Genomic DNA, 27,982 nt, shown 5'->3' with positions numbered 1-27,982 from the left:
TGTACTTATTAAATAACAATAATTTCTCATTGCACCCCTCCTCACAACCCTTGATAACCACGCTTCTATTCTGTCTGTATGAATTTGTTCAGGTACCACATCTAATCATACAATATCTATCCTTTGGCGTCTAGCTTACTTCACTTAGCATAATGTTTTCGAGATTCAACCATGTTGTAGTACATGTCAGAATTCCTTTTGTTTTTAAGGCTAAATAATATCATGTGCTTATATCACACTTTGTTTATCCATTCAACCGTTGATCGACACTTGGGTTGTTTCTACGTTTTGACTCTTGTAAGTAGTTCTGCCTTGAACATTGGTATACTCAGTCAAATAACATTTTAAATTGCAGTGGAACCCTGTTGCTTCTTATTTCCTGTCCTCTGTGCCTTTGCCCCAGTCCAGGTCTGAACACCTCAGTATCATCACTATAGCTACAACAGCCTCATGGGTCAAGAGAGTTTTTTTTTAAAACCCCTTTACCTTTACCCTTTTTTCCTTGACTGGACTTTGTCTTGTCAGGTTTATTTATAAACCACACAAAGCTCATTAACATGACCACACATTTCAGCAGTCCACCTTTCTACCTTTCTTATTGCAGGAGGGCACTCCTCACAGATAAGACAGTAAGACATGGCTGAGGAGAAAAGCAAGAGAGACTCCATTGGAATGAGTTTGAAAGGATGCCGGACAAACAATGGGTTTGTCCATAATGAAGACATCCTGGAGAAGGACCCAGATCCCAGCAGCCCAGGGGACAGCCCACAGCACAGCGCTGTGGGCATCCTTGGCCCCGAGGAGCCTGACTTGAAGGACATCCAGCCCTACGCAGGGATGCCCAAGGAGGTGCTGTTCTGCTTCTCCAGCCAGGCGCGCTACCGAGTGCCTCGGGAGGTACTCTTCTGGCTCACCGTGACGTCTGTGCTCGTGCTCATTGGGGCCACCATAGCCATCATCGCCATTTCTCCCAAGTGCCTCGACTGGTGGCAGGCGGGACCCATGTATCAGATCTACCCAAGATCTTTCAAGGACAGCGACAAGGATGGGAACGGAGATCTAAAAGGTGCCTGGGGGAGACAGGTTAGGGTTGTGCCAGGATGAGGTGGGTTTGTGGCTATCTCTGTCCTTGATACTGAATTATGCCTGGGTTGTATGGTAAGCACATTCCAGTATGACTGGCCACACCTTGTTTATGATATATTTAGAAACCACCCAGGAGAACCCAGAAATTCTTCCCATATGATGAAAGACTACTTGGAGGCCTCCGAGCCCCCTCAAAGAGTTGTTTAATTTACTGCCTACTATGTACATTTGCGTAGTTGGTCATCAATTCTAACTTTTTACATGCACCTCTTGAAAGTATCCGGCTTCTGTGCACTTTATAGTTGATTATCTCACAGTGACAGTTTAGAATTGCTTTTCCAGTATATATAGTAGCTAGTTGGGCAATCTGGCTGAGAGTTTCTTACTAACTGAATAAAAAGTAAATTACGTTTTAGAAAAAAATTAAGCGATGTCTTTAAAAGGTGTTTGCCGAGTCTTTAAAATTTAAATCCTGAGAAATGAAGGAAAAGAAAAAAAGCATAGCAGTGTTGGTCATTACTTGAACTGAGGCTTATTTAAAACAATATCCATATTAGTAAAAAAACAAAAAAATAGAAGTAAAACATTATTTTTTTAAAGTTACGCTAATAATCTCTTAGTGAGTTATGTGTAGAATGTCCTTATAATTTATTGCTAAAAACAGGATACTTTTAAGAGTAAAATTATACCAGATAGCAGGTGTAAACTGGAACTGTCCTGGGCATGTTGGTTGAGATAGTCACCTTGGCTAAGAGTAGGAATAAGAAACAAACTAACAAGGTAATTTTTGATAATGATGTTTGAAGAAAATAGAACAGAATGGTTATTTTAATAGAGTGTGGGAAGTAGAAATGAGCTTAATCTAACTTCAAAATGTTATAAATAAGCTCAAAATCTCTCACTTTCCTTAATAACTAATAAAAGGCTTTTCTTTTGTATGCTCATATCATTTTCTCTCTTTTAAAATCTTCCTGCATCTTCACTAATTGAAATGCTTTCTGTCTTCAAGGTACAGTTCGCACCCATTTCCTGCATTCTTGTTTATTTTCTTCCTGTAATTCTTTCTGATTAGTGTTCACCCTCCCTTTGGGCTGTGTTTATAGCACCCTCTCATACTGCCTTGTAATGTATCTGGGTGACTTCCTTTCCATACCTCTCCACTCCTCAATGGCCCTAGCATCTGTTGCCTTTTATACAGTAAATGCTTAGTAAAAGTGTTTTTTTTTTTTTTACAAAAGTGATGTTTTGACAAAATAGAGCTGTTGATTTAAGAATGTCCAGACCTGTAGAGAATTTTTATAAAAATTTATTTGAGCCCCAAAGAGAATATACCTGGAAGCAAGATCTCAACAGACTGAAATAAATACTTCTGAGAATAACAGTTTACAGTTTCTTTTATGCATCCAGACTAAGGAAAGAACTTAAGGAAGACTACATGAAGGTTGGAGCAAGAAAGACTGGGATGGGATTACAGGATCGTTAAGATTATGTGCTCTCTTACAGGCTTTAGGAGGAGAGGTCTGAAAGGATGGCCAGGTGTTATAAGGAGGGACTGGAAAGGGGGCATTTAATTTTTATTTTTTCAAATTTTATTAAATTTATCAGAATGACATTGGTTCATTAAATTATGTAGGTTTTAAGTGTACGATTCTATAATACATCATTTGTATATTGCATTGTATATTCACCACCTGAAGTCAAATCTCCTTTTGTCACCATATATTTGACCCCCTTTACCTTTATCTACCTTCTCTACCCCTTTTTCCGTTAGACTGTTGTCTGCGTCTATGAGTTTTTGTTTGTTTGTTGCTTTCAATACCACATATGAGTGAAACTATGTGGTTCTTGACTTTTTCTGTCTGACTTATTTTGCTTAGCATGATATTCTCAAGATCTATCTATTTTGTTGCAAATGGCAGTATTTCATCTTTTCTTATGGCTAAGTAGTATTCCATTGCATATATGTACCACATCTTCTTCATCTAATCATCTATCGAAGGACACTTCGATAATTTTCATGCCTTGGCCACCATAAATAATGCTGCAGTGAACACAGGGGTACATATATCTTTATGAATAAATGTTTTCAAATATTTTGGGTAGATACCCAGAAGTGGGATTGCTGGTTATACGGCAATTCTATTCTTAATTTTTTGAGGAACTTCCATACCATTTTTCCATAGTGGCTGTACCAATTTACATTCTGAAGGCAGGCATTTCAAAGGTGTATTAACCTAGCTGCACAGAAACAATGGACAGGGCTTGCTTAAGGCAAAGAAAAAAGCCTTTTAAGTAAAAAGGTTATTATATGCCTGGGGTGTGACTAACCACCATGACCTACTCAGTTAGGAATTTATGATCAGATCACCCTGTGGGATTATTTTCTATAGAACCCTTCTTTCCTCCACAGAGCTAAAATCCCGAAACCAAAAGATACAGTCTCCATTTCCTGGTTCTCCCTTTTTTTTAAAAAAAATTTATTTTATTATTAGTTTCAAGTATATAGTACATTGATTAGACATTTATAGTTTACAAAACAATCCTCCTAATTGCTCTTTCTCTCCTCTGGCTCTCCACCTAACCATTACATTAATGCTAACTTCATTCCCTATGCCGTGCTCCCCATCCTCATGACCATCTGTCAACTACTGATTTGTACTTAACTGGTTCTCCCTTTTTAATCAGCTTCTAGATACAGGTTTTCTCCACTATGTGAAAGTAGAGTGTTCCTAGGAAACCTTTTATAAGCTGAAATGGCATAAAGAGAACAAGCAATTATTAATTTATATGGAAAAATTTTTGAGCATCTCCTGACCTAGAAATAACCTACCAAATCACACCATTTGAAACACATAAAACCAAAAGTAACCCTAACGTTCAGTAAAAGCAGGAAAGATATGATAAATAAACAAGACACATCTTGCTAATGGATGGACACAATAAACTGAGAAAAAGCACAGACGCTCACAGACACAGATCGATGCCCTGGCAGCCTATAGGGTCCCACAGAAAGTTGCTGCATGTAGTTTTCAGGGAAAGAGCTTGGTGGGGCTACTTGCTGCTCCAGGTGTGTGCTGCCTCTGTCAAGGCTCATTGCCAAAAAAAGGATGAACACTATTTTTGCTTTTTGCTGTTTTTCTTAAAAAGTGAAAATCCTCTTAAAATTTCTTTTTGTTAGCAAAAACAGGTATTAATGTAGGTCTTTTGAAAAAGTGAAGTGGTGTAATACAAACTTTCAAAATGTGGGGGCTACCTGTGTACCCCAAATTCTTATAAACAGGGCAGCATCTAATCAGCTCTTATATTTGTCATTTCCAATAACTTTTTCTTGAGGAACTGGCTGCTTCTTGTGATCAATAAGTATTTGTCCTTGAAGTTGAGGGGATTTTCTTATTATTTGGAGAAACCAGTACAGGTTGCAGTTTGGGTTTTGTGATTGCCTTCTGTCCCCTGGAGTGTGAACCTGAGATCCTTTTTTTACTTTGCATCCGTCCAGCCCCATCTTGTTCCTTTGTGCATCATGTTGTTCTGATTTAAATCAAAATTCTTTTGCTGTCTGTTGACATTCTGTGAGGTCTCATAGGCACCCAGAAGGGGGAATTGAGGTACAGAGAGGACAAAAATGAGCAACTTGTTAGAGAGGAAGAGCCCCAGGCCAGGAGTCAGGTGACTTAGTGTTTTGGGCTCAATGACCTCCAGCCCGTGTGACCCTGACAGACTCTGACTGTAGGAAGCCTACAGGGTCCCACGGAAAGTTGCTGGAGATTGAATACTAGACAACTCCTGAGTCAGAACTCTGAACTAGAAGCAAAAAACCCTCACTGTCTGCTAATTACCTTACAAGATTCCAAGTACAAAGTGGTTTGTTCCAGTGTCTCTTCTCAGCCAAGTCTAGAATTCTCTTCTGTGTAAATTCTTGGCTTCAGCACTGTCCAGAGGAAATAGAATTACATATGTAATCATAAATTTTCTAGGAGCCATATTAAAAAAAAATTAAAAAGAATTGGATGAAATTAATTTTAATAATATATTTTGTTTAATATATCAACATATAATCAAAATAAAAATATTAATGAGATATTTTACATTCTTTGCACACTGGCATCTTAAAAACCCAGTGTGTTTTACATTTACAGGACATCTTAATTCACACTAATCACATTGCAAGTGCTCAATAGCCACATGTGGCAAGTGCTTATTATACTGGACAGTGAAGTTTAGACTATGTGACCATAAGGGGCTGTGTGTTACCCTTTGTACCTGGGCACTTAGACCAGCACCTGGCCTAGAGTAGCTGCTCAAAAACTATGTGTAGAATAAATTAACAATTCTATAGTATTGGTTTTAAATATAAAAAATGAGCAGGACACAGAGAAATTTTATAAAGGTAATTACCTCTGTGTTAAAGGTCAAAGATTATTGCTAGAAAACTAATTTGATGATATTTGTAGAACTAGACTTGCTATTTGAATTTTTACTCAAATTCAGTGACATTCCAAATACTTCTGTCTCAGTATAAATATTTTCATTTTAGGCAATATTCCTTTTATTTTTAATTCTTCAACCAAAAAACCCAAACTGTACTTAGTTATTTTTCATGGCCTTGAATTTTTTTCTTCAGGTATTCAAGATAAGCTGGATTACATCACAACTTTAAATATAAAAACCGTTTGGATTACTTCATTTTATAAATCATCCCTTAAAGATTTCCGACATGGTATTGAAGATTTTCGAGAAATTGATCCCATTTTTGGAACAATGAAAGATTTTGAGAATCTGATTGCAGCCATACATGACAAAGGTAAACTGAATGGAAGGTGGGAGACATAGGGGTGGGGACTGAGAAAAACATTTCTCTAAATACTTCTTTTAAAATTTTTATTGCATACTTTTTAAATTTTAATTTGTATTGCAAAATATGTTTTTATTTATTTTTATTTTTCAATTAGAGTTGACATTCAGTATAATTTTATATTAGTTTTAGGTGTATGGCATAGTGGTTAGACCTTTATATAATTTATGAAGCAATCCCCCTAATTAGTCTAGTACCCACCTGACACTGTCCATACTTGTTACGTTATTATTGTCTATATTCCCTGTATCCAAATACTTACTTAAAGCATTTTTCCTTTTAACCGTCATGTATTTTATTCTAATATAATTTTTTCCTAACGTTTAAAATGTTTTCACTCATTAGGTTTAAAATTAATAATCGATTTCATACCAAATCACACCAGTGATAAACATGCTTGGTTTCAATTGAGTCGGAACTGGACAGGGAAATATACTGATTATTACATCTGGCATGACTGTCTCCATGAAAATGGCACAACCACACCACCGAACAATTGGGTAAGTTCCAACTTGCCTAATTTATAAAGCAAAAATGGTTAGAACTTTAGAAATTTAACTGGTTATTTATAAAGCCGTTTTAAAGAAAACAGTTAATAGGTATGGTTTATAAGAAGGAAAAAGTTTCCCAAAGAAATAGAAATAAGGTACCTAAGCCTCCTAATGTCATTTGGATTTCTGATTTCATTGTAGAGCTGATGTGTCCAAGCAAATTAAAACCTATCCTCTTTATTAGCTTCTCTTTCCCTCCTTCTCTCACTTCTCAATTTGTCCGACTTGGATTAATGTCCTATTTGTTCCGTGTCTTGCCAATCTCCAAACCCCTTTGCCTTTTGGATTTTTGCCTCCCCTGTCCAACAAAACCCTAGCCACCAATGAACCCAATCATCCACTTTCTCTTTCCCTGAACAAAGCTTTGCCTCTGGAGGTAACCTACATTCAATGGACCCGCCTGAACTGAGGGATCCAGTCTCCTTGGGAATTTTACTGAATCCAGTAGATCGACATGCCCTCCCTCCTCTTCAAACATCCTACCTGCCTTCTCCCTATCTTATCACTTTCAGCAGCCAACTCTACTTAAAAGAGAGAACAGACGCTAACAGACCTGTCTGCCCTCATTCCCACCCTCTTCATACTCACTTCGTTTATAACTGAGACCATGCTCTACTATCTGGGGTTACCAGATTTACACATAAAATCCAGGAAGCCCAATGAAATCTGAATTTTAGGTAAACAATGCATATTTTGTTATTATAAGATATTGCACAGGCCATACTTATATGAATAATTCTTCATTGTTTCTCTGAAGCTCGGATTTAATCGGGTGTCTTGTGTTTTATCTGGCAACTCCTGTCCCAGGCCAAACCCTCCTCCTGCTCTGGTTGATGTTCTCTCCTGCTTTCCGTGGAGCCTGTTACTCTTGATCATCTCTCCCCACTCCAGTCACTCCTCCTGTCTTCTTGACCTTTCCCATAAACAATGGAACAGGCTGGCTCCTGGGCATCGACTTTCACTTGAACCTAGAGCACTCCAAATCAACATGTGTCTAAGCTGACTATGTAATTTTCCTTACCTCGCATATCCCCGGTTCATCAAATGGTGCTAATATGCAGCCTGGTGAACAGGTCGTCAGCAAGTCCTGGCAGTTTTAGCTCCCGAATTTTTCTTTTCCCCAATCCATCCATTTGTTACAATAGCAATGATAATAGCGAACATTTACTAAATGCTTACTATATGCCAGGCTCTGTGCTAAGCGTTTTATATTCATTAATTCATTTAATGCACTCCACAATCTTATGTTAGGCTTTAATTCATTTGTAGACAAGCATACTGAGGCAGAGAAACATTAGGTACCTTGCTCAAGGTCACACAGCTAGTACAAGGGCTAAGGACTGTATCTAGTCAGCCCAACTCTACAGTCTGCTTTTAAAAATTGCTGTTTATACTTTAAACCATATCATCTCATGCCTTTGGGACTATAATAGCTGCCTCTTTTGGTGTTTGGTTTTTCTATTCCTCCATTAGTTTTCCACTGTAGCCAAGGTTGTGTTTTTGTTATAATGTAATGGTTGATGCATAAAAAATATATGTAATATATAATAGAAGTATAAACATCTGGTGCTATAACCACACAGTGGAATATTACTTGGCAATAAAAAGAAAGGAACTATTGATACACACAGCAAAGTGGATGAACCTCAAAATAACCATGAAGAGTGAAAGAAGCCAGGCGAATGAGTATATACTATATGATTCCACTTAATTGAAATTCTAGAAAATGCAAACCAATTTATAGTGACATGAAGTAGATTAGTTGTCATTTAAGGATGGGAGGGAGACAGGGATGAGTGGGAGAGTGTGATTAGGGATTACAAAGGATGGATATGTTTGCTATCTTGATTGTGGTGAGAGGTATACATCTGTCAAAACTGATCAAACTGTACACTTTAAATATGTGCAGTTTATTGTATTCAATTATAACTGAAAAATTATTTAAAATATTTATAATATATATCTAAGCTAAGGAAGATAATAATATAGTGAACATCAGTGAATCTATTCTGAAATTAAGAACTTGAACATTACCAGCACTGCCGAAACTACCTGTGAATCTCCTTCCTGTCCCTCCTTGTCCTTCCTCTTAGAGGTAACCACTACCTTGAACTTGGGGTTTTCCAAGTCTTGCTTTTGTTTTGCTTTACTACATGTGCTACGTCTTTAAAAAAGCATTATTTAGTTTGAACTTTACGATACTCATCATGCTACATGTAATCTTCTGTAATTAGCTTTTTTCACTCATTGTTTTTAATATTCATCCATAGTTCTGTTACCTATGGTTCATACATTTTCACTGTTTCATAGTATTCCATAGTGAAAACAGTCTATGATTTACTTGTCCACTCTTCAACTGATGGGCAGTTGGGCTGTTTCCAGTTTTTTTTTTTTTTTTACTATTATCAATAATGCCATTGTAAACATTCTCACTGACCTATTTCTCCTGGAGTAAGTGTATAAGAGCTTCTTTAAGGAAAATGACTAGTAGTGAGATTGCTCAGTATAGGATACTGCATGCTTAACTCTACAAGATAATGCTAAATTGATTATCGAAGTGGTTGTACCGATTTATATCCCCTCTAGCAGTATAAAAAAATTTCATAATTTTATCATTTGCTGGTACTGCCAGACTTTGTCATTTTTACCAAGTGAACATAAATTGTTATCACATTGAAATCTTAATTTTACATTTATCTAATTATTAATATAATAATTATCTAATTGCTAATAATGTCAAATATCTTTTTGTATATTTATTCATTTGAGCTTCAAATTTTATGTTTATGGTTTCTATCCCCAACTTTTTGTTGAATTGCTTGTCCTTTTGGAATAGATCTATAGAGTTCTTTTTGTATTCTGGGTACCGATGTTTTCTTGGTTCTACCTACTGTAAATATTTTATCCCAGTTTGTGCCCAGGTGGGCCCTGAGCTGACCTGGTGAGAATACGTTTCCTCGAAAGACAGCAGCAACTACTTAGCTTCAGCCAGGTGTTAACTATGGGGAATGTGGGCCCGGTGTGACTATGTCTTCCAACTAAAAATGAAAAAAAGACGTATGCAAAATCCGTAGCTTTTAAATGCTGTCCAGATGTTCTCCTGAGCATGAAATGAACAGATGTCCCAAGATGGAGCCCTGAGGAACTCTCGTATTTGAGGATCCTCTGAGGAGACTGAGAAGGAGTGGTAGGAAATGGAGGGTCAACCAGGAGAGTCGTATCACAGAGTGAGCGTTTCTAGAAAGAGGAAATCAGTGTCGGTGTCCAACACTGCTGGGTACCAATACTTGAAGTTGTTAGATTTCTTTTATTCCCCAAAACTGGTAGTATTTTTAAGGAATGGTTCTAATACTTTTGAGAATGCAGTTTAAATATTCACTCTTTTTGGATTCAAACTCTAAGACCAATGAAATGTGTTTTTCTCCCAAATTGACCATCATTTGCTTTTCTTCACAAACAGGAGTCCAGAGCCTGGACAAAATGTTCAAGAAAATATGCCGAAAGTGTCTGCTCCTTAAGTCGGCCTTGTCCTGCAATTGAGAGCATTGATTTGCTACTGTGGTGTTGTGAACAACGGCTACTGTAGAAATACATCACAACCACCTTTGTGGGGCATTAGGCCAGTGGGTGGCATTTTAGGGAATTAATTTATCTAGTGCTTTCCCTAGAAGGAAAATTCTGGAGTTTGTGCATTCAACCTGCATGGGGCCAGGGATGGCAATTATCATTTTTTTTTTTTATGGGAAATATCTTCATATGAATAGTGCCAAGTAACTGATTTGCTATTTTCTGTTTGCTAGTTAAGTGTATATGGAAACTCCAGTTGGCACTTTGATGAAATACGAAACCAGTGTTATTTTCACCAGTTTACAAAAGAGCAACCTGATTTAAATTTCCGCAATCCTGATGTTCAAGAAGAAATAAAAGTGAGTATAGACCCACACAGACTTCTCCATGACATGGGTCCTTAAGTGATTATTCAATACACTTTATGTTGAACAATAATTGCGCAAGCAAAATCCAGTAGTGTAATTAAATTCTGGGATTAGAGTGTCTGATGCAAACATAGACTCTCAGACATGTTGGTGGTGCCTTCCTTCCTCTAACCCAAAATAACCGAAATTGGAGGGAGGCAGAAACATCTGCTACCTTAGCTCTGAGTTGCCCCCCTTTGCCTGCAACAATGTGCTGGTGCAGTAAGGTGGGCCAGACGTAGGCTCCAGGGTCCGGCTCCGGTATCTGGACCCAGCCCCACCACTGTTTGCATGGGCTTCTGGGTGAGTTCTTTGGCTTTTCATATCTCTCATCTATGAAACATAGTTGATGGCAGTGTTTGTCTCATAGGGCTTTTTGAACATCGGATGAGATAATCATACACAACACTTCTGTGTTCACTCAATAACTACTAACTTATCGTCTGCTGCATGGCAGGTCCTGTCCTAAGCCCTGAGAATGTAACAGTGAATACAAGCAAGGAGGTCACAGTATACCGAAGGGAAGGCAGACAGTTAACATCCAAATAAACAACATGTCAGGTGGTAGTGAACACTAAGGGGAAGGGACCTCAGAGTGCCAGGGAGAAGTTGGGTCAGAGACACCCCTAAGATGAAGTCCTGCTTAGACAAAAGCCTGAATTTTGAAAGGGGGCCATGTGAATATCTGGGAGAAGAGGATTTGAGGCAGAGAGAAGAGCAAGTGCAAAGATCTCCAGGGGAGACTGTGCTTCATGTGTTTCAGGAATGACCTGGAGGCCAGTGCACAGGTCACCTGAAAAAATGACAGGATACCTAGTTGAAGTTTAATTTCAGATAAACAATGAATAATGCAATATTTGGGACATAATGCTACTAGAAAATTATTCATTGCTTATCTGAAATTAAAACTTAACTGGCTGTCCTGTATTTTATCTGGCAACCCTACCAGTATGCTGAAATAAAATGAGGGAGAGATCTAGGGGGCCAAGGTGCAAAAGATGGGGTGATCCTACAGGGCCTTGAATGCTCTTGTAAGAGGTACATGCTGAGCTACAGCTACTGAAGATCCCTCTGTGGCCTGTGCACAGATTTCCTGCGGTGACGCAGGTGACAGGCTTGCACCCGTGCGGTGGCGGTTCCAACAGCACCTGATGCATAATTCGCAATAGACCTGTGTCTATTGTGGTGTCATTATTGTCATCATTATTGCTGCTGCTGTGGCTATAATGGGCAAGAATTGAGGTTAGTGGGGTAGTGCTCTGAGATATAGGCAGAGGAGACCAGACCAGACCAGAACAGAGAGGTCCCTTTCTATAGCTCACTATGTCATCCAAATGGAGAAGATGCAGGCTGCCGTGCTGGAGTCACTAAGGCACCCTCACCCCTTAGTGCGTTCTTGCTTTGTGTTTTAAATAACAGCTTTGCTGAGATATAATTCATGTACTATAAAATTCACCTCTTTCAGTGTGTCATTCAGTGGTTTTAGTATATTTACAGAGTTGCGCAACCATCACCATTAAAAAGTAAAGTCCCCACATGGGGAGGGATGGAGCAAGATTCAAGCCGAGGCATTGAGAGTCCAGAGTCCTTTCTCTTAACAGCTCCACATCGAGTTGAGGCACTCTATTTCTCTCCCTGTGCTTTACTTATCCTACACAATTTTTTCAAGGAGATATTCGGTTGGAAATCCATGAATGTGAGTATAATCCAGTTGGTTTATCAGGCAGTGGGTTTCTCCAGGCTCCTTGTGGCAATAGTAATGGATTGTCTAGAGATGTTCAGACAAGTGTGATAAATTTTGCCGAAACGTGCCAGCCAGTACATTAATTAATTTTGGCTACCCGTGCTGTTCTCTTGTGCCTGCAAATAGTGGAGTGCGTGAATAGGAGCCTTGTTTACTAGTCTTGCAGAATGCAGTCCCTCTTGGCATGAATCATTCCTACCTCCAGTTGAGTATAGATATTATTTGCAAGGCAGGTTTAGAAGATTTACTATTAGAAGAAAATAAGAAAGGCCAAGAAAGGAAGTCTCTTTGCTCCTGGAAAGTGACTTTTTACGTGAAAGGGACTTCCGACACCCTCCTATCCCCTAGCAGGGCTGATCTCTGCAGTAGTTAAGCAGGTTAATAATTTGCAACCAAGAGATTTTGCGGTGGGGAGGCATTTGGAATGACTACTGCTTGCATACCAATTTGCACTCAAAGAGCCTGAGCTTTCTTCCTCCTGGCTCCCATCGAATTTCGGATTATCTGCACAGTGGAATGCTGGCACGCAGGGGACATTCAGACACCCTCCTCTCTCCTTTTTGCCCTCCCCCTTGCACTGGTCGTCAGGGGCCTTGGCTTTGCGAAGAACCTCTCTGGGCTTCAATGTTTTCAGCTAAAAAGGTCAAGAAACCTTATTGGAGAAAGCGGGAGCTTATATTCTTATATATGTTTTATACTTTCCCAATCACTTTGGTTTTACTTGCCTTCTAAATCTTACTTGACAAACAAGAAAAATGAGGCCCAGAGAGGTGAAGTGACCCAGTGGGTTAGTGGCACAGGAAGGAGGAGACTCTAGATGCCCCAGCCACACCTCTAGGGCTCAGTGCGACCCTGGGCCTGCCATGTGGGAGGGAATTCTGAGCCCTGGAGGGGGAGATCCTGAGGAGTTAGTATGTTCAGAGCAGCTGGAGACAGGAAGCCCAGATGCCCTGCCAGCTTAAGAGGGAATCCATAGTGTAGACGTCAGCTCTGCTCCGCCCCTACTGAGCACAGTATTTCTGGAGACAATCAGCTCAATCCAAAATAAAATTTTCTCACTACCTTCTTAATAAACCAGCTCTGTGCTTGATGATAATAACTGTGCCATTTATTGCACCTCCTATGTGCCAGGCACTTTATTATAAACCGTTCGCTCATTGAACAATATGCATTTTGTATTGACCATATGCAAGGGGTATGATGGTTGGTGAGCTAGACCCATGTTGTAGCCATCATGAGAATTATATTCTGAAGGGGGGAAGTAGGCAAACAGGCAATTACAATAAAGTGTGCTGAGTGGCCATGACAGCAGGAAGTAGGACACAAGGCAGGTACCTAACCTGGGCATGGAGTGAGGGAGAGTGAGGAAGGTTTACAGAGGAAGCAATGATACCTAATGGATGAATGCAAATGAGCCAGGGAAGAGGCATGGTGGGAGTGTTTCAAGCAGACAGAAAGCATGGGTTATGGCATCTTAGAAATGCTAGGAGTTGTGCAATATGGAAACCTCCATATTGTTCCCCATAGTGGGTGGGACACGGTGTACAGAGAAGGAGCTTTTTCTAAAGTTTAGGGAGGTCACGGTGATGCCCTAACTCATGCAGCTGGACGTGGGGGAGATCGTACTCGATGGCTCAGATTCTGGAGACTGTCATCTTCCTCTATGCCCTGCTCCTGGGGAACTTAGCAAAGAATTTTACCAAGATTTCTGAGCAGCACTACAGTCAGTTTTCTTTCCTTTTCCTATAACTGGAGAATACAGTTTATACAGTTTTCTCTCTGTACTTCTGAAGTATCTTATGCTTTTTCATTCTTTCCTGAGATAGACAACCTGGGGTTTCTGTCATTATCAAGAGGATGTCTTATAGATCATCAGATTTAAGAGCAGAGCTTCTCTATTTCCCAAACTTGGCTTTTTATGTAAATGGACCCAGTAACTCCAGTCACCTTAAAAAGAAAGGTTTGCCTCAAGGTTTTGTGAATTTGGATATCAGTAATGTTGAAATAAATTTTTTATTCATAGCAGCGAGTTTAAGGAGTAAAGAATGAACAGGTGCCTGATGAAAAAGCAGAACTGTGTGATGTCTTGGGAGTTAGACAGGAATTGGGGACACAGTGCACTGTCCCCAGAGTCCCATGGCACCTACATGGGTCACCTAGACCTGGTGGAACCAGACTCTGTGCCCATTTCCACACCTGGCATGCTGGGAGAGTAACTGGAGTAAAAAGAGGGTTAATGAATAAAATCTGGGCTCTCTTTTCTCACCTGGCCAAGAGAATAAATAGCGCAAAGCAAATATTTTTCAAGAGCAAATTTTGGATTATCTGGGTGAAAATCTCGGCATTTAAAATGACTCTCAGAAATGACCATCCAGCTTTTGCTGTTTTGCTTCATCAAATAATGATAGTATCTCTTACTTGACTAAAGCGGAAACCCCTGCCAGTGCCATAAACCCATTTCTCATTCTTTAATGCTGGGTCAATAGTTGACAATGCAGAGAACTCCAAAATGAATAAGGACGCCGTGAAGAAAACTAGTAGTTTTAGTCTAGCAAATCCATGCTCAAAAGCTTGTTTACAACAGCCTGGTGTTTAATATTTTTCCACATTTTTGTCAGAGGCTGCTTGGATGGATTACAGTTATTGGTGCCTCACCCCCACCCTGATCCTCTTCCACTGTTCCCTGTTGTAAAGAACAGCGCCACCTGGGGGTGGGCCCGGGTTGTGTGGGGTCTGAAGCTTGTAAAAATTTGGGCTCTTTTTTTTTTAATTTAATTTTATTAGTTTCAAGTATACAGTACATTGACAAGACATTTTCATAGTTTATAAAACGATCGCCCTTAATTGCTCTTTCTTTCCTCTAGCTCTCCACCTAGCCATTACATTAATGCTGACTGCATTCCCTATGCTGTGCTCCCCATCCCCATGACCAACTATCAGCTACTAATTTGTACTTCTTTAACCTTTCACCCCATTCTTCCATCCCCCCAATGCCCCCTCCCCTCTGGCAGTCACCAGATTGTCCTCTATATTTGCGAATCTGTTTTTGATTAGTTTGTGCTTTCTGTTCCTTAGATTCTGCATATAGGTGAAATCATATGGTATTTACCTTTCTCTGACTTATTTCACTCAGCATAATAACCTCTATGTCTATCCATGTCATTGCAAATGGTAAGGATTTAATTTTTTTAATGGCTGAGTAATATTCCATTGTATATATGAACCATAACTTCTTTATCCGATCGTCTGTTGATGGGCATTTAGGTTGTTTCCATATCTTGGCTATTGTAAACTGTGCTGCCATGAACATAGGAGTGCGTACATCTTTACAAATTATTGTTTCGGTTTTCTTTGGATAAATACCCAGAAGTGCAATTGCGGGATCAAAAGGCGTATCTATTTTTAATTTTTTTGAGAAACCTCCAGACTGTTTTCCGTAGTGGCTGCACTGATTTGCAATCCCACCACCAATGTATGAGAGTTCCCTTTTCTCCACATCCTCACCATTAGTTGTTGTTCTTGTGGGGTCTTCTTAAAGAGTATAAAATTAAGTACAGAAAAATGAATGTTTATTTAGAAGGTGAAAAGAAGGTGGATAGGAGGGGCTTGTGCAAATGAGGGGCCTGAAGCTTAAGCTTGGTAAGGGAATTAGCCATAGCATGAACCTTTGCGTTTAGCTCTTAGAAACCTCTGAGACCCTTAACTGCAGCACTTTAGGGACCTCGTGTTCACAGACAGATACAAGAAATGCTTTATCAAACAAGCGATTTTAGGGATAGTCCTCATTTGGGATCTATAGGTCTGTTCTCTTTAATAGGTGAAAATTGGCTACTTAACTCTAGTACTCTGAATTACAGGTGGGTCTGTTCTAATGTGATAAATACACCCCTGTAAAACCTTCCCCTCAGCAAGGGATGAACAGAGGGGAAAGTGGGGGCGGGGGGAGAACCACTGTCCTTTTGCAGAAGGGTAGCCTGTGGTCAATGCAGGAGTAGGCTAAGCTGGGAGCGGATGCGTCAGGGTGGGATGGGGAGCTGAGATGCAGGTCCTCTGCTTCTCAAGGCTACCTGGTCTTCCCAACTGTTCCAATACAGGCCAAGTCAGTCTCTCCTCCGTGGTTGGCTCATGCTGTCCCACAAACAGTGCATGACGTCCTTCACGACCTCACTCCCTATGGAATCCCACTGGCCAAATTCAAGCTGTAGCTCTTCCTTCTCTGGTAGTGTCCACCCATATTAAATTTGATCTTCCTGGAGTTCCAACAGCCCTGTAGACAGGAACACTCTCCTCTCATATGTTGAACTGCACCTGACCTTGAGTGAGGTAACCCTCTCATGTCTCATGCATCCCCAACTATTCTGTAGATGCCTCGAAGCCAGGGAACATGCTGTATTTCTTTAGAGTCCCAACAGTATCACATCATATTTGACTCATTCGGGCTTTTTACTTCCTTCATTCCATGACTGGTTCACTAAGTACCAGGTGCTGTGTCAGAGGCAAGGGCAACAAGTGAACACTGCAGACTTTCCCTCAGGAATCTCCGTCTGGTGGAAGGGCCCTTCATGACCAAGTGCTTAATTGGTTATGTTCTCTGTTTGGAGTGACCTCTAAGGAATTGGGCGTGAGGGCAATGAGGTATGTTCCCTGTTTTTCCTGAGTCCTAGCTTTCATTCTTTCATTTTGAGTGGATTCTTTAAACTTTGGCAACATGCTCCTAATATCAGTTACAAATGTAACATTCTGAACTCAAATATGAGGGATGTATGGGAGTCCATAAATGAAGTTGAGAACTCATTATTCTAAGACACTGCTATGATAGATAAAAATACAGAGTGCTGTTCATGTTTTATATGTGGAGATATCTCACGTGGAGATGTCTGTTTTACTTATTAACAGACAAAACCTATATTAAACATTATGATAATAATGTATAGTTAATGTAACCAAATATTTTGCTTCTTTGTTTTAGGAAATTATACAGTTCTGGCTTGCAAAGGGTGTTGATGGCTTTAGTTTTGAGGCTGTTAAATTTCTTCTAGAAGCAGAGCATCTAAGAAATGAGATCCAAGTGACTAAGACCCAAATCCCGGTAAAGTTTTAAATAGTTTACTCCTTTTTCTGACAATGTCATCCGAGTGTTTTCTTTTTTTTGTCTCAAACATCAGTTATCAGAGATGAGTTCTGTCCTGTCTCTAGGAAGTGCTTTGAATCATTTTCTTTAGGAACTACAGAGGAGTTTCAAATGCATGTGACCAGATGTTTCCTTCCATGGGTTCCTTCAGGAGTGAGGGATCCCCCGAATCCTTTGGTGACAAGGGTTCTGAGGCCATGCACAGTGTGGACTCCACCAAGGGCCACAACTACTCCCTGCGATTCTGTCATGTCACCTAAGCTCAAATGAGGGGGCCTAAATCCCCGCAGGCACTTTCGTAGTCATTACAGAACACACAGGTGGAAAGGAACTAACACTTGCTGAGTGTCTACTGTACACTACGTGCTGTTTACTTGGGATATTCCACTTAACTCTCTCAGTATCTTTTGAGTGGTTTCATGATCCTCATTTAGTAAATCTTAGAGAAATTAACTTATCAGGGTGACAGAGGTGACTAATGGGACTACAAACCAAGCCTATCTTGCTACAGAATCTGGCTCTTTGTGGTTCTACACCAGCGGTTCTCAACCTTCCCCCACATGCCTCTCTGTTTCTCTGGTTGGCCACCATTCAATAGTCACTCTGTTTCCAAGGCCAGGTAGATAATAGTCCGAAAATACATTCCAAAATAATGTATTTGTATATTTACACAATGGAATGTCAAAATAAATGAACTATAGCAATGCAGACCAATATGAGTAAATCTGCTATTAGCCATGTAATGTGTAGCAGAAAAAATCTAAAATTATATATAGCATGATGCCCTTTTTTACAAAGTTAAGCAACTAAAGTGAAACTCATATGATTATAACTTTATTATCAAGCTTGTAGCTTTTGTCCAGAGTAATAGATTTATGGGTACTTTTAACTTCATTAAAACAAATCAGTTAACTAAAAAGAAGTTGGCCATGCATGGGCTAATTATGAGAGCACATCATGAACCAAAGGTTATTATGATCAAGCCATTTTTTTAACACATGATTTTCAATAAAAAGGAAAAATGAAAGGAAAAGTGATGAATTAAACAGTTGTCCCAAAGAAGCAGAAGCACTTATCCTTGGAGAAGAAATCTCAAAATAACCCTGCTAATTATGAGATATCAGAGTTATGTTTCTAGTCGTGACAAATGATCAGAACAATGAGTTTTATGTGCTATCCAAGAAAAATTTAACAAGTAATTTCAGAAAGAGATCTAAGATTCCAAAAACTTCACTTGACCTAGGAAGGAAAGTTCACTTATTAAAAATAAAAGGGGGTGGGGGACTCAACAAATGGATGGCAACTCTGGTTTGGATTGTCCAGCCTGTCCATGTCCATTCCTGGCCTTACAACCTTGGCTCGTGTTAGGCATAATCTTTTCTTTGGATTCTAAATTACTGTAACCCTAGAAAGGCATGGAATATCAGGAAAAATTACTGAAACCTGGGAAAGTATAATGGTAAAAATAAAGAAGTGGTAAAGAAACAAATTTAAGTGCATGATATTAATAATATTGTGAGCAAATATAGGTGTAATAATGAGCTCTATAATGATTAAGATAATTTGTTTTGCCTTTAAAAGTGTCTGAAGCATTTAAGACAATTAAATGTTTAGGAGGAGGATTTTGTTAAATACATTTGTTATCAATGTTTAAATATTCAGAATTTTTATTTTTTTGAACGCCTACAGCACCTGGTATTCCTAGGTGGTTGCCCATTCAAGTACTAATCAGGCCTGACTCAGCTTCCGAGATCAGATGAGATTGGGCACGTTCAGGGTGGCATGGCCATAGACTCAGAATTTTTTAAACTAGATTTATAGTTAATAATTTAAGCATCAAGCGAAGTACTAATAGTCACGAATGTTCTTCAGCCATAAAACCCCTTGAGCAATGAAAAGTCCTAGGACCATCTTCGAGCAGCGTTTGTGGGCTTGAGCCATCTGAAGGGATAGTCCATATTCACTTAAGACTAGCTGTGGGCATTTAACATGTGACATGATGGTAACCATGCTGTCCTGTTTTCGAAGGACACAGTCACACAGTACTCAGAGCTGTACCACGACTTCACCACCACGCAGGTGGGGATGCATGACATTGTCCGGAACTTCCGGCATATAATGGACCAATACAGCAGGGAGCCTGGGAGATACAGGTAACCAAGGGCACACTTCTGTGCTTCACAGGTGCAGCAGTTTCTCTCTCACCTCCATTCTCAAGAGGTTTAAGTTATAATTTAACAAACCTGCAAAATTACAGTGTGTTATCACTCAGGCCAGGGCCTGGTATATTCTCTCAGATTGCTTAACTTTGCTGATTTTCAGTTTCCGCTGTTGTAAAAGGATGCTAACCACAATACTTATTTCACAGGAATTTTGTGAAAATTGAAAGGTAACATATTATCTAAATGTTAGCCATTAATTATTTTTTTTAATATGATTATTTGACCTGTTAGTATCCTTGTACAGTATGAGCTAGTAGATCACAATGGTTAGCAACACAGCTTTGGAATTATATGAGCTCGAGATGGCTGGGCAACCTTGGACTGGTTAATTAACATCAGTCTGTTTTCTCATCAATCAAAAGGTGATAGTGACACCCTTATAAAGCTGTTGTGAGAGTACGTGAAATAATGTATATGAAGCACTTAAAACAGTGCGTAGCGCATAATAAATAAACTTCTCTTACTATGTTTACATAATCACCCAATCCAATCAATAGAAAAGGAGTTACAAGAAATTTCTCCTCTCTAAAGAGGTCTTCTGATTACTATCCCCATTTTACAGATGAAGAAATTGAGATTCTAAGCATGCAGTGGTCACATGTGTAGTAATGGCAGAGATGGGATTGGAACTGAAACATTTGGGCTCCGTATACTATGAAGTTACCCGTTAACGTAGTGTCTCAAATAGCTAGAGCCAGCATTGATGCGGGTCATTTCGGGCCAGTGTTTCTTCCCTGAATTTTCAGTTAACTGAATGCACCTCAATAATAAAGTGAGAATTCACAGGGATTCAAATATAAGGGGAAGTTTTTTCAGGAAAACTTTTTTTTTTGGCATATCTGTTTATTTATATGATGAACTGTATTTACTCAGAAATAAAGAACTTTCTGATTCATGAAGTTGCATAGATAATTCTCAGAAAGGTAGTGCTGAGTGAAAGATAATAGACAAAAAGGAAAATCCTCCTACCTAATATGCACACATATACTGTAAACTCTGAGTGATGAGACTTAAGAAAGTCTTCCTGGAAGTTTTGTCATATTTAGAAAGAAGTGAATATTGAGCTCCAAATGTGTTTAACTCTTAAACATGGCCTCAGGCTAGTCTTTGGGTTTATTACAATGAGAAACTATCCAGTGGTAACCCAGTATGTCGTTTCTCGTTTCTCGGTCATCTGGCTTGCGTGTGCTTCCTCGTGAGCCCCAGCCTAACATGGTTAACAGTGTGCATCCACCCCACTCCCATCTTGTTAATCAGACAGCAGCACTTTTCCAGTTTTCTGAAAGGCCCTGAAGACACTGCACTCTGCCAACTCTTACAGATTCATGGGGACTGAAGCCTATGGAGACAGCATTGACAAGACCATGATGTATTATGGGTTGCCTTTTATTCAAGAAGCAGATTTCCCCTTCAACGACTACCTCACTAGGCTAGACACTCCTTCTGGAGACAGGGTGTTTGAGGTTATCACATCCTGGATGGAACACATACCGGAAGGAAAATGGCCTAACTGGATGGTAAGTCCTCATGTCCAGCTCAGCACATCTGGTGCTGGTGAGCATGCTGAATAGTCACATCTCAAACAAGGGCTATGTTTGTCTCATAGTGACCGTCACCTTTCTGTTGTGATTGTTTAGTGATGTAGTCCTGTCCCAGCTTTTGACCAGGTTCTTGTCGTTTTTCTTCATTCTTTGTTTTCTGGGTCTCAAACTAGATAATCTTGATCTGTCTGCAGGTTTGCTCATTCCTCTGCCAGTTCACATCTGTCAAGCCACTCTAGTAAATTTTTCATTTGTTACTGTGCTTTTCAGTTGACATTTCCATTTGATTCTTTTTCAGAATTTCTCTTTATTGATAATATCTATTTGATCAGACATTGTTCTCATACTTTCTTTTAAATTCTTTAGATATAGTTTAGTTCTTTGAACATATAATATTTGATTTAAAATCTTTGTCCAGTAAGATCGTTTGGGTTTCCTCAGCCATATTTTCTATTAAATGCTTATCCCCCATTATGTATGGATCATACTTTGTTTCTTTATATGTCTTGTGTTCTTTTTGTTGTTGTTGTGAAAACTAGGTATTTTAAAAAACAATGTGGAAATTCTGGAAATCACATTCTCCTCTTCCCAGTGTTTGTTGTTGCTGTTTGTTTATTTAGTGACTTTCTTGGATCAATCCTCCAAAATCTGTGTTTTCCATTGTGTGGCCACTAATGTCTCTGCTGGGCCATCTTATCAGTCACCTAACGATTGGAAAGAGATTCCTTAAATGCCTCGAAACAGTAAGTCTCCCAGCCTTTGCTGAGGGGCTATGTGTGTATTATTGGGGAATGATTTCAACACTCTGGGAGGCAGTTTACAATTCTGCTTTAATCTTCGCTTTCTGCTTTCTGTTTGCAGAGATTCACAGTTAGCTAGAGGCGAGAGTTCAGAGCCTTCTCAGGTCTTCCCTGGGCATCTGTATAGCCCTGTACATGGATGGAGCCTTCTAGATTCTAGGAATATGTCAGAACCCTTTATGGACATCTCATTCCCTGGCCTTTTAAGTATTGTGGTCAGTCCTTGTTTCGGCCCAGTTGGTACTACCACCTCAGGCAGGTATATCGTTAGACAACTGCTGCTGGTTGATTTTTGGCAAATGCCGCGGGGATAGGACTGTTTACACAGTTCTGACTCAGATCAGATAAAGGAGAAAAAAACAAAAACAAAAACAAAAACCACCAAAATCCAAGCTGCTAGAGAGGTCAGATAGTGAGTTCTCAAGGGATGAAGCTTTAGGTGACCTCTTATTCCGCCCCTCCCGTGGCTGCTGGGGTGCTGGTTTTCACAGCCACTATGGTTGCAAGACTGTTGGGTTTCATGGCTATCATGGATTTGAGGGGAGGGGCACGAAATAAGGGTAAGTTAAAATGACACAAAGCTTGATGCTCAGAGATCCAGCTGTTTTGCTTAAATAAATTATTCCTCCTAAATTTTATAATGTAGTTTTAGCACTTTTTTTTTCACATACTGAAACGTTTTGGGTATCATAGGTGACTGGGACCTCTCAGCCTGTGAGAGGCCGTGATCTCTGTCCATTGCTGCAAACTATACTGTAAATTTTGAGTGATGAGAATTGCTTATTAAGAGAGTCTTACTGGAAGCTACTGAATTTTATCAGATTTAGAAAGAAGAGAATATTGATTGAGATCCAAATCTGTTTCTTAACTCTTAGACATGGCCTCGTATTAGGCTAGTCTTTGGGTTTATTACAATGAGAAACTGTCCAGTGGTGACCCAGTATGTCATGTCTTGGTCATCTTTCTTGACACTAAAAATATTTAAAAAATCAAAACACTCTTAGAAACAAACATTTATGTTAATACTTAAAAAAAAAAAAAAAAAAAAAAAAAAAAGGTCCAAAAGACTCTGCCCAGATCAGCACTGAAGTTATACCAAGAATTAAGTTTGCTTCCTAGTGAGCATAATCAATGGAAATAAATATTTCTCGATTTCAGTTCTGAAAAAGAAAGTGCTCTAAGTTTAGAAGGCTTAAAAATCACAGAGTTTCTTATCAGATGTTCTTAAGATAATGAAAAGAATAAATGGAGTCAAAATTTGACCTAATTTTCTGGCCTTAAAAATAGAAAAATACTTTACAATGGTCTATAAAAAATAACTGCAAAGGTAGTTTTAGTACGTCTAAAGGAAAAAAAAGCAGCCTCCCTTTTCCTGAATTGTAGCAACCAAGTTCCTCTTCTCAGACTCAAATTCAAAGGCTGGTTGAAAGGCCTCCTATCCCGACTTGAAATGGAGATAATCCTTTTTAAGCTGTTAAGTGCCATGCTCAGCATATGCACGTGAGACTGAGTTGTGGTATATGGGAAGAGTTGATGGGCGATTTAAATAAACTCTAAAATAAGGACTAGATGTTATAATATGTAATTAGAACACAACATAGGAACTTTGCAAAATTTCCTCGCGGACAATGTATATTTCTTTATAAAAGTTGATTTATCTTTTTATTTCATTTTTTTTTAATAGGTCAAAAGTCCCACACACATTGGAAGTCTTTTTCCCACCCTGTCCCTTCCACCTGTTGTGTGTCCTGCTCTCCCTGGGGGAAACATTTTTGTTTCCTGTCATAAATTTTCTTATTTGTAATGTCATTGTGAAGTAAATTTGTTTTGTGGATCATAATGGTCAGTTACGTAGCGAGTAGCAGAGTTGGGACTCAAATCCAGGCTTGCTGATGCCAAGGTACCCTAGGTAATATTCTTCTGCCTGGTGAACTTTTTGTGAAAAAGGATAAATCTTCCAGAAAACTGTGTATAGAGCTGGGTTCTTAAAAATATCTCCCTTTCAGATCGGTGGATTGGACAGAGCCCGGCTCACTTCTCGTTTGGGGAAAGAATATGTCAACATCATGAACATGCTTCTTTTCACACTTCCTGGAACTCCCATAACTTACTATGGAGAAGAAATAGGAATGGGAAATATTTTAGCCACCAATATCAATGAAAGCTATGATGTTGTAAGTTAGTAAAATTTACCTGTGTACCATACCATATACTTGTTTTTGTCAAATCAGAGAATTACTATTTCTAGTCCATAGCTGAAAATCATTACTTTTCTTATTGTTAAATGAGAATTCACAGCTTTCTTGGCTGGGGAGCTTGTTAAAAATGTTGTTTCCTGAAACAACACAACTGAATTCCTTGTGTAGAGAGCCCAATTATCTGCATTTTAAACTTGTTTTCCAGCTGATTCTTAGGCACACTAAACTTTGAAAACCAGTGTTTTGAGTTTGGAGTATTATCCATTGCCCTCTACCTGAAATGTGAGTTAGAACATTTATTATAGCGCTTGTCTGTATTGCTGGATCCATAGTGCAAAGATTATTCCTTTTATGTTGACAAATGTGATGCACAGCCTCAGACTTGAGTGGTTTTTGTTTTGTTTTTGTTTGAGGCTACAGATCTCATAATTGCATTGCTGGGTAGATGAATGATCCTGAACCTATAATTTATGGTTAGCTTTCAATTGTATGAGATCCAATTTCCTTAATATTTGGTCAAAGTGAAACCTTTTCTATTTCAGCTCCTAAATCTGTGTGCACTCATGTGCAATAAATAACCAGGCTGGATAAAAGAGGACAGAATTTAGGCTCATTTGTTCATGGCCGCATAGGTGAATTCACCATCACTGTATAACAGTAGAATGAGTTGGTAATGGCACATTCTGAAATCCTACATTACTCATTTTTCGGGAAAAGCAGCAAAGATTTCAAGCATGTATCAAAGTTCAGTTAGTATACTATCTTTTTAAAATCAGAATGTCATTTTCCAATTAAAAGTGTGAAACTAGGTTTATATAATTCATGTTAAGGCCTTTTTATTATGAATGCTAATGAATACAAGTACCAGCAAAGAAATATAGACAAATAATTATGAAATAATTCATGGCCAAATTACATTTATTTTAATAACCCAGATCACTGTTCTCTCTTTATGGTCTTTTGACACAGGATACCCTTCTCTCAAAGTCACCAATGCAGTGGGACAATAGCTCAAATGCTGGTTTTTCTGAAGGCAATAACACCTGGTTACCCACCAATTTAGATTACCACACTGTGAATGTTGATGTAAGTATCAATGAAAATTTTATGCTGATTCCAGGAACAGGAAATGAATTTTTGTGCTGATAACATACACTTACCCTGAGTGCATCTAAAATCCTGACTGAGTCCGTCTAAAACCTTGACTGATGCTCCTTAAATTAAGTGCATAGACTAGTTTTCATTTTTAAGGAGTTTGCAAGTCATGTTTTTGTGAAACTAGTAACTGGTACAGAAGTGCCCTATCTGAAGTATCATACAGAACACACAACTCTTCACTGGAATGACTAAGTGCTTTGAGCTATTAAGGAAATTTTATGGAGGATGGAGGTGTTTCAGCTAGCCCAGCTATCCTTCCTCCTTGCCTCCCCTCAAAAGGAAGGAAGGAAACCAGTCAGTTGATCCATGTGGACTTGGGAGCAAGACTATTTACCTGAAGAAACTGAAGACAGGAATAATCCGTAAAAGTAGCTGTTCTGGAGAAGCACACTCTTTGGTTTTAGCCTATACTATTTTCTTTTCTCATGATTATCAAGTTTGCCGAGTTCAGCAAACATATTTCCTAAACACTGTGATTATTAAATAGAATTAAATATTTAGTTCTTGTGTCACACTAGCAACACTTAAAGTGCTCAGTAGCTAGTGGCTACCATATTGGACAGCAGATATACAAGAGATATAGAATATTCAAATGGCCATTACCATTTTAAGGGCAACCGTTAGAAGAAGAACAGACATAACTATAATTTTCAAATAACATTAGGAGGAAAAATATAATAAAGAAAACCAACCGATCCAATAAAAAGTTAAAAAGGAATAAAATAAAAAAATACAACTATAAATAAAAGATAAAAACTCTGGTCATTGAAAATATAAATGGGTTAAATTTACCTACTAAAAGATAAAAACTCTGAGATTGGATAAGACAAAATCTGACATGAGATATAACTAAATAAAAGGACACAGAATTAAAATATAGGTATCATAGGCAAATGCTAACAGAAAGAAAGCTTGTCCCCTCAAGCTTATCATTCCTAGATATCTATATCTTGGATTTAAATGTTTTATCAGTTGAATCAATTATGATTAATCTATACAATGGGCTAATATGATGCTTTTAAAAAGAATGAAGGAGGTTCTATGTGCTTTGATATGAGACCATCTCTAACATGTAGTAAATAATAAAAAACAGCATAGAATGGTAATGTGCCACTCTGTAAAGAAAGAAAAAGTGTGTCTATATATGTCTGCATAGGCACAGAATGTATGAAAACACATAAACAGTTACAGTGTCTATCTTTGAAAGAGGAACTGGGAAGCTAGGGGATGGTGAAGAAAACCTTTTTATTTTATATGTTTGCCTATACTGTGTACATGCATTTCATATTTAAAAAAGTAAAGTTACAAAAAGCAGGAGTGGAAATACTTAATAGCAGACAAAATAGAATTCAATATGAAAAGCATTATGAGACAAAGGTCAATTTTTAAAAATTGATAAAAGAATATTCCACTACAAATCATGAATCTACACATTTAACAATAACTTCAAAATACATAAAAAAAAGTATTCTGAGAAGTGCAAAGAGAGACAACAAATCCACAATCACAGAGAGACACTTCAACATACTTCTAGAAAGTGATAAATCAAATAGACAAAAATAACAACACTTATTGGGCACTTCTTATGTGAGTGGCATTGAACTATGTTTTTTCATGCATTATCTACGGCTACAGAAAATGTTAATAGTAATTTGACAAGTCATACACATAAACCATATACATACACTACAAATACTTTTGTACTTGGTAAATAGAGAATAGACATCTTCTCAAACATTCATTAGATATTCATTAGGCACCCGCCCCCAAAGAACCACCACCAAAACCACCTCAGTCGACACGGCTGGCAAGAATATAATGAAATGAACATTATCACTGATTTGGCAACAGCTCTTATGAAGAATAATTTGGCATTATATATCAAGTGTCCACACTCTTTGACACAGTAATTGTCTTTGATATTTATATCCTAAATCAATAATTTAAATATAGGCAGGAGGCACTAAGAATATGAGAAAATATTAGAAAATTGAACGTTGAAATGAAAGGTAATGGTTAAGTATGGTAAAACCATTAACAGAATATTACTCTGCCATTAAAATGACATTTATGGAGGTTATATGATAACAAAAGATGTTAAAGGGAACGAAGCAAGAGAAATACAATATTAAATTATGTCTGTTGTTTATATAGTTGTAAAATAAACCCAAATGTTCTTATAATGAACATGTATTACTTTTATGGTTTAAGAATAGTTACTTTCACTTTAGACAGCGTTTTGCTTTGCATCCTTTTCTGCAACTTTCTCTTCATCATTAGCTATGCAAGAAATATGTGTGGACACATTATTCTACAAAAGAGAACACAGAGGCCCCAATTCACCAGAAGTTCTCAGAGTTTGGGGCCATCGTGGCTGCTATTCTGCCAGTTACAATATAGCATAAAGGAACTTACTTAGGCAAATTAATTATCCATTAACTTAGACGTGGACATTTGTTTTGAGATTCCTAAAGTGTAGTCGAATTCGGTCTCCACATCAGCTCTGGCAAAGATGTAGCAGAGCACTATCCATCTGGCAGTGACTTCCGGACAAGGAGAAATTGTGCATTTGCCAATTTCTATCAGCAGTTAAATAAAGTATTCTTATATACTTATTAATACTTACGATTTGGTAGAAGTAGTTATTTTAAGGGGCAAAATTGTATCAAGTTTTTTGGGGAAATTTCTTGATACTAAAAAAAAAAACTTAGAATCAAACATTTAT

General features: G+C 38.4%; 1 protein-coding gene across 1 annotated transcript in view; it reads left to right on the top strand.

Annotated features, from left to right (window-relative positions):
* Nucleotides 1-276: 276 nt before the first annotated feature.
* The window catches only part of SLC3A1 (solute carrier family 3 member 1), a 28,370-nt gene continuing 664 nt past the window's right edge, over nt 277-27,982 (top strand). The window contains exons 1-9 of the mRNA XM_039887276.1: nt 277-1,066; nt 5,708-5,887; nt 6,284-6,438; nt 10,290-10,415; nt 17,177-17,296; nt 19,367-19,491; nt 20,882-21,077; nt 23,908-24,075; nt 25,069-25,185. Of these exons, the coding sequence (XP_039743210.1) occupies nt 637-1,066; nt 5,708-5,887; nt 6,284-6,438; nt 10,290-10,415; nt 17,177-17,296; nt 19,367-19,491; nt 20,882-21,077; nt 23,908-24,075; nt 25,069-25,185 (1,617 nt within the window). The 5' untranslated portion in view covers nt 277-636. The remainder of the gene's footprint in view (nt 1,067-5,707; nt 5,888-6,283; nt 6,439-10,289; nt 10,416-17,176; nt 17,297-19,366; nt 19,492-20,881; nt 21,078-23,907; nt 24,076-25,068; nt 25,186-27,982) is intronic.

This window comes from Pteropus medius, unplaced genomic scaffold (assembly GCF_902729225.1).
Source record: "Pteropus medius unplaced genomic scaffold, Ma_sr-lr_union100, whole genome shotgun sequence".
NCBI classification, from domain to species: domain Eukaryota; kingdom Metazoa; phylum Chordata; class Mammalia; order Chiroptera; family Pteropodidae; genus Pteropus; species Pteropus medius.
This window is presented reverse-complemented; position numbering and strand designations above follow the sequence as displayed.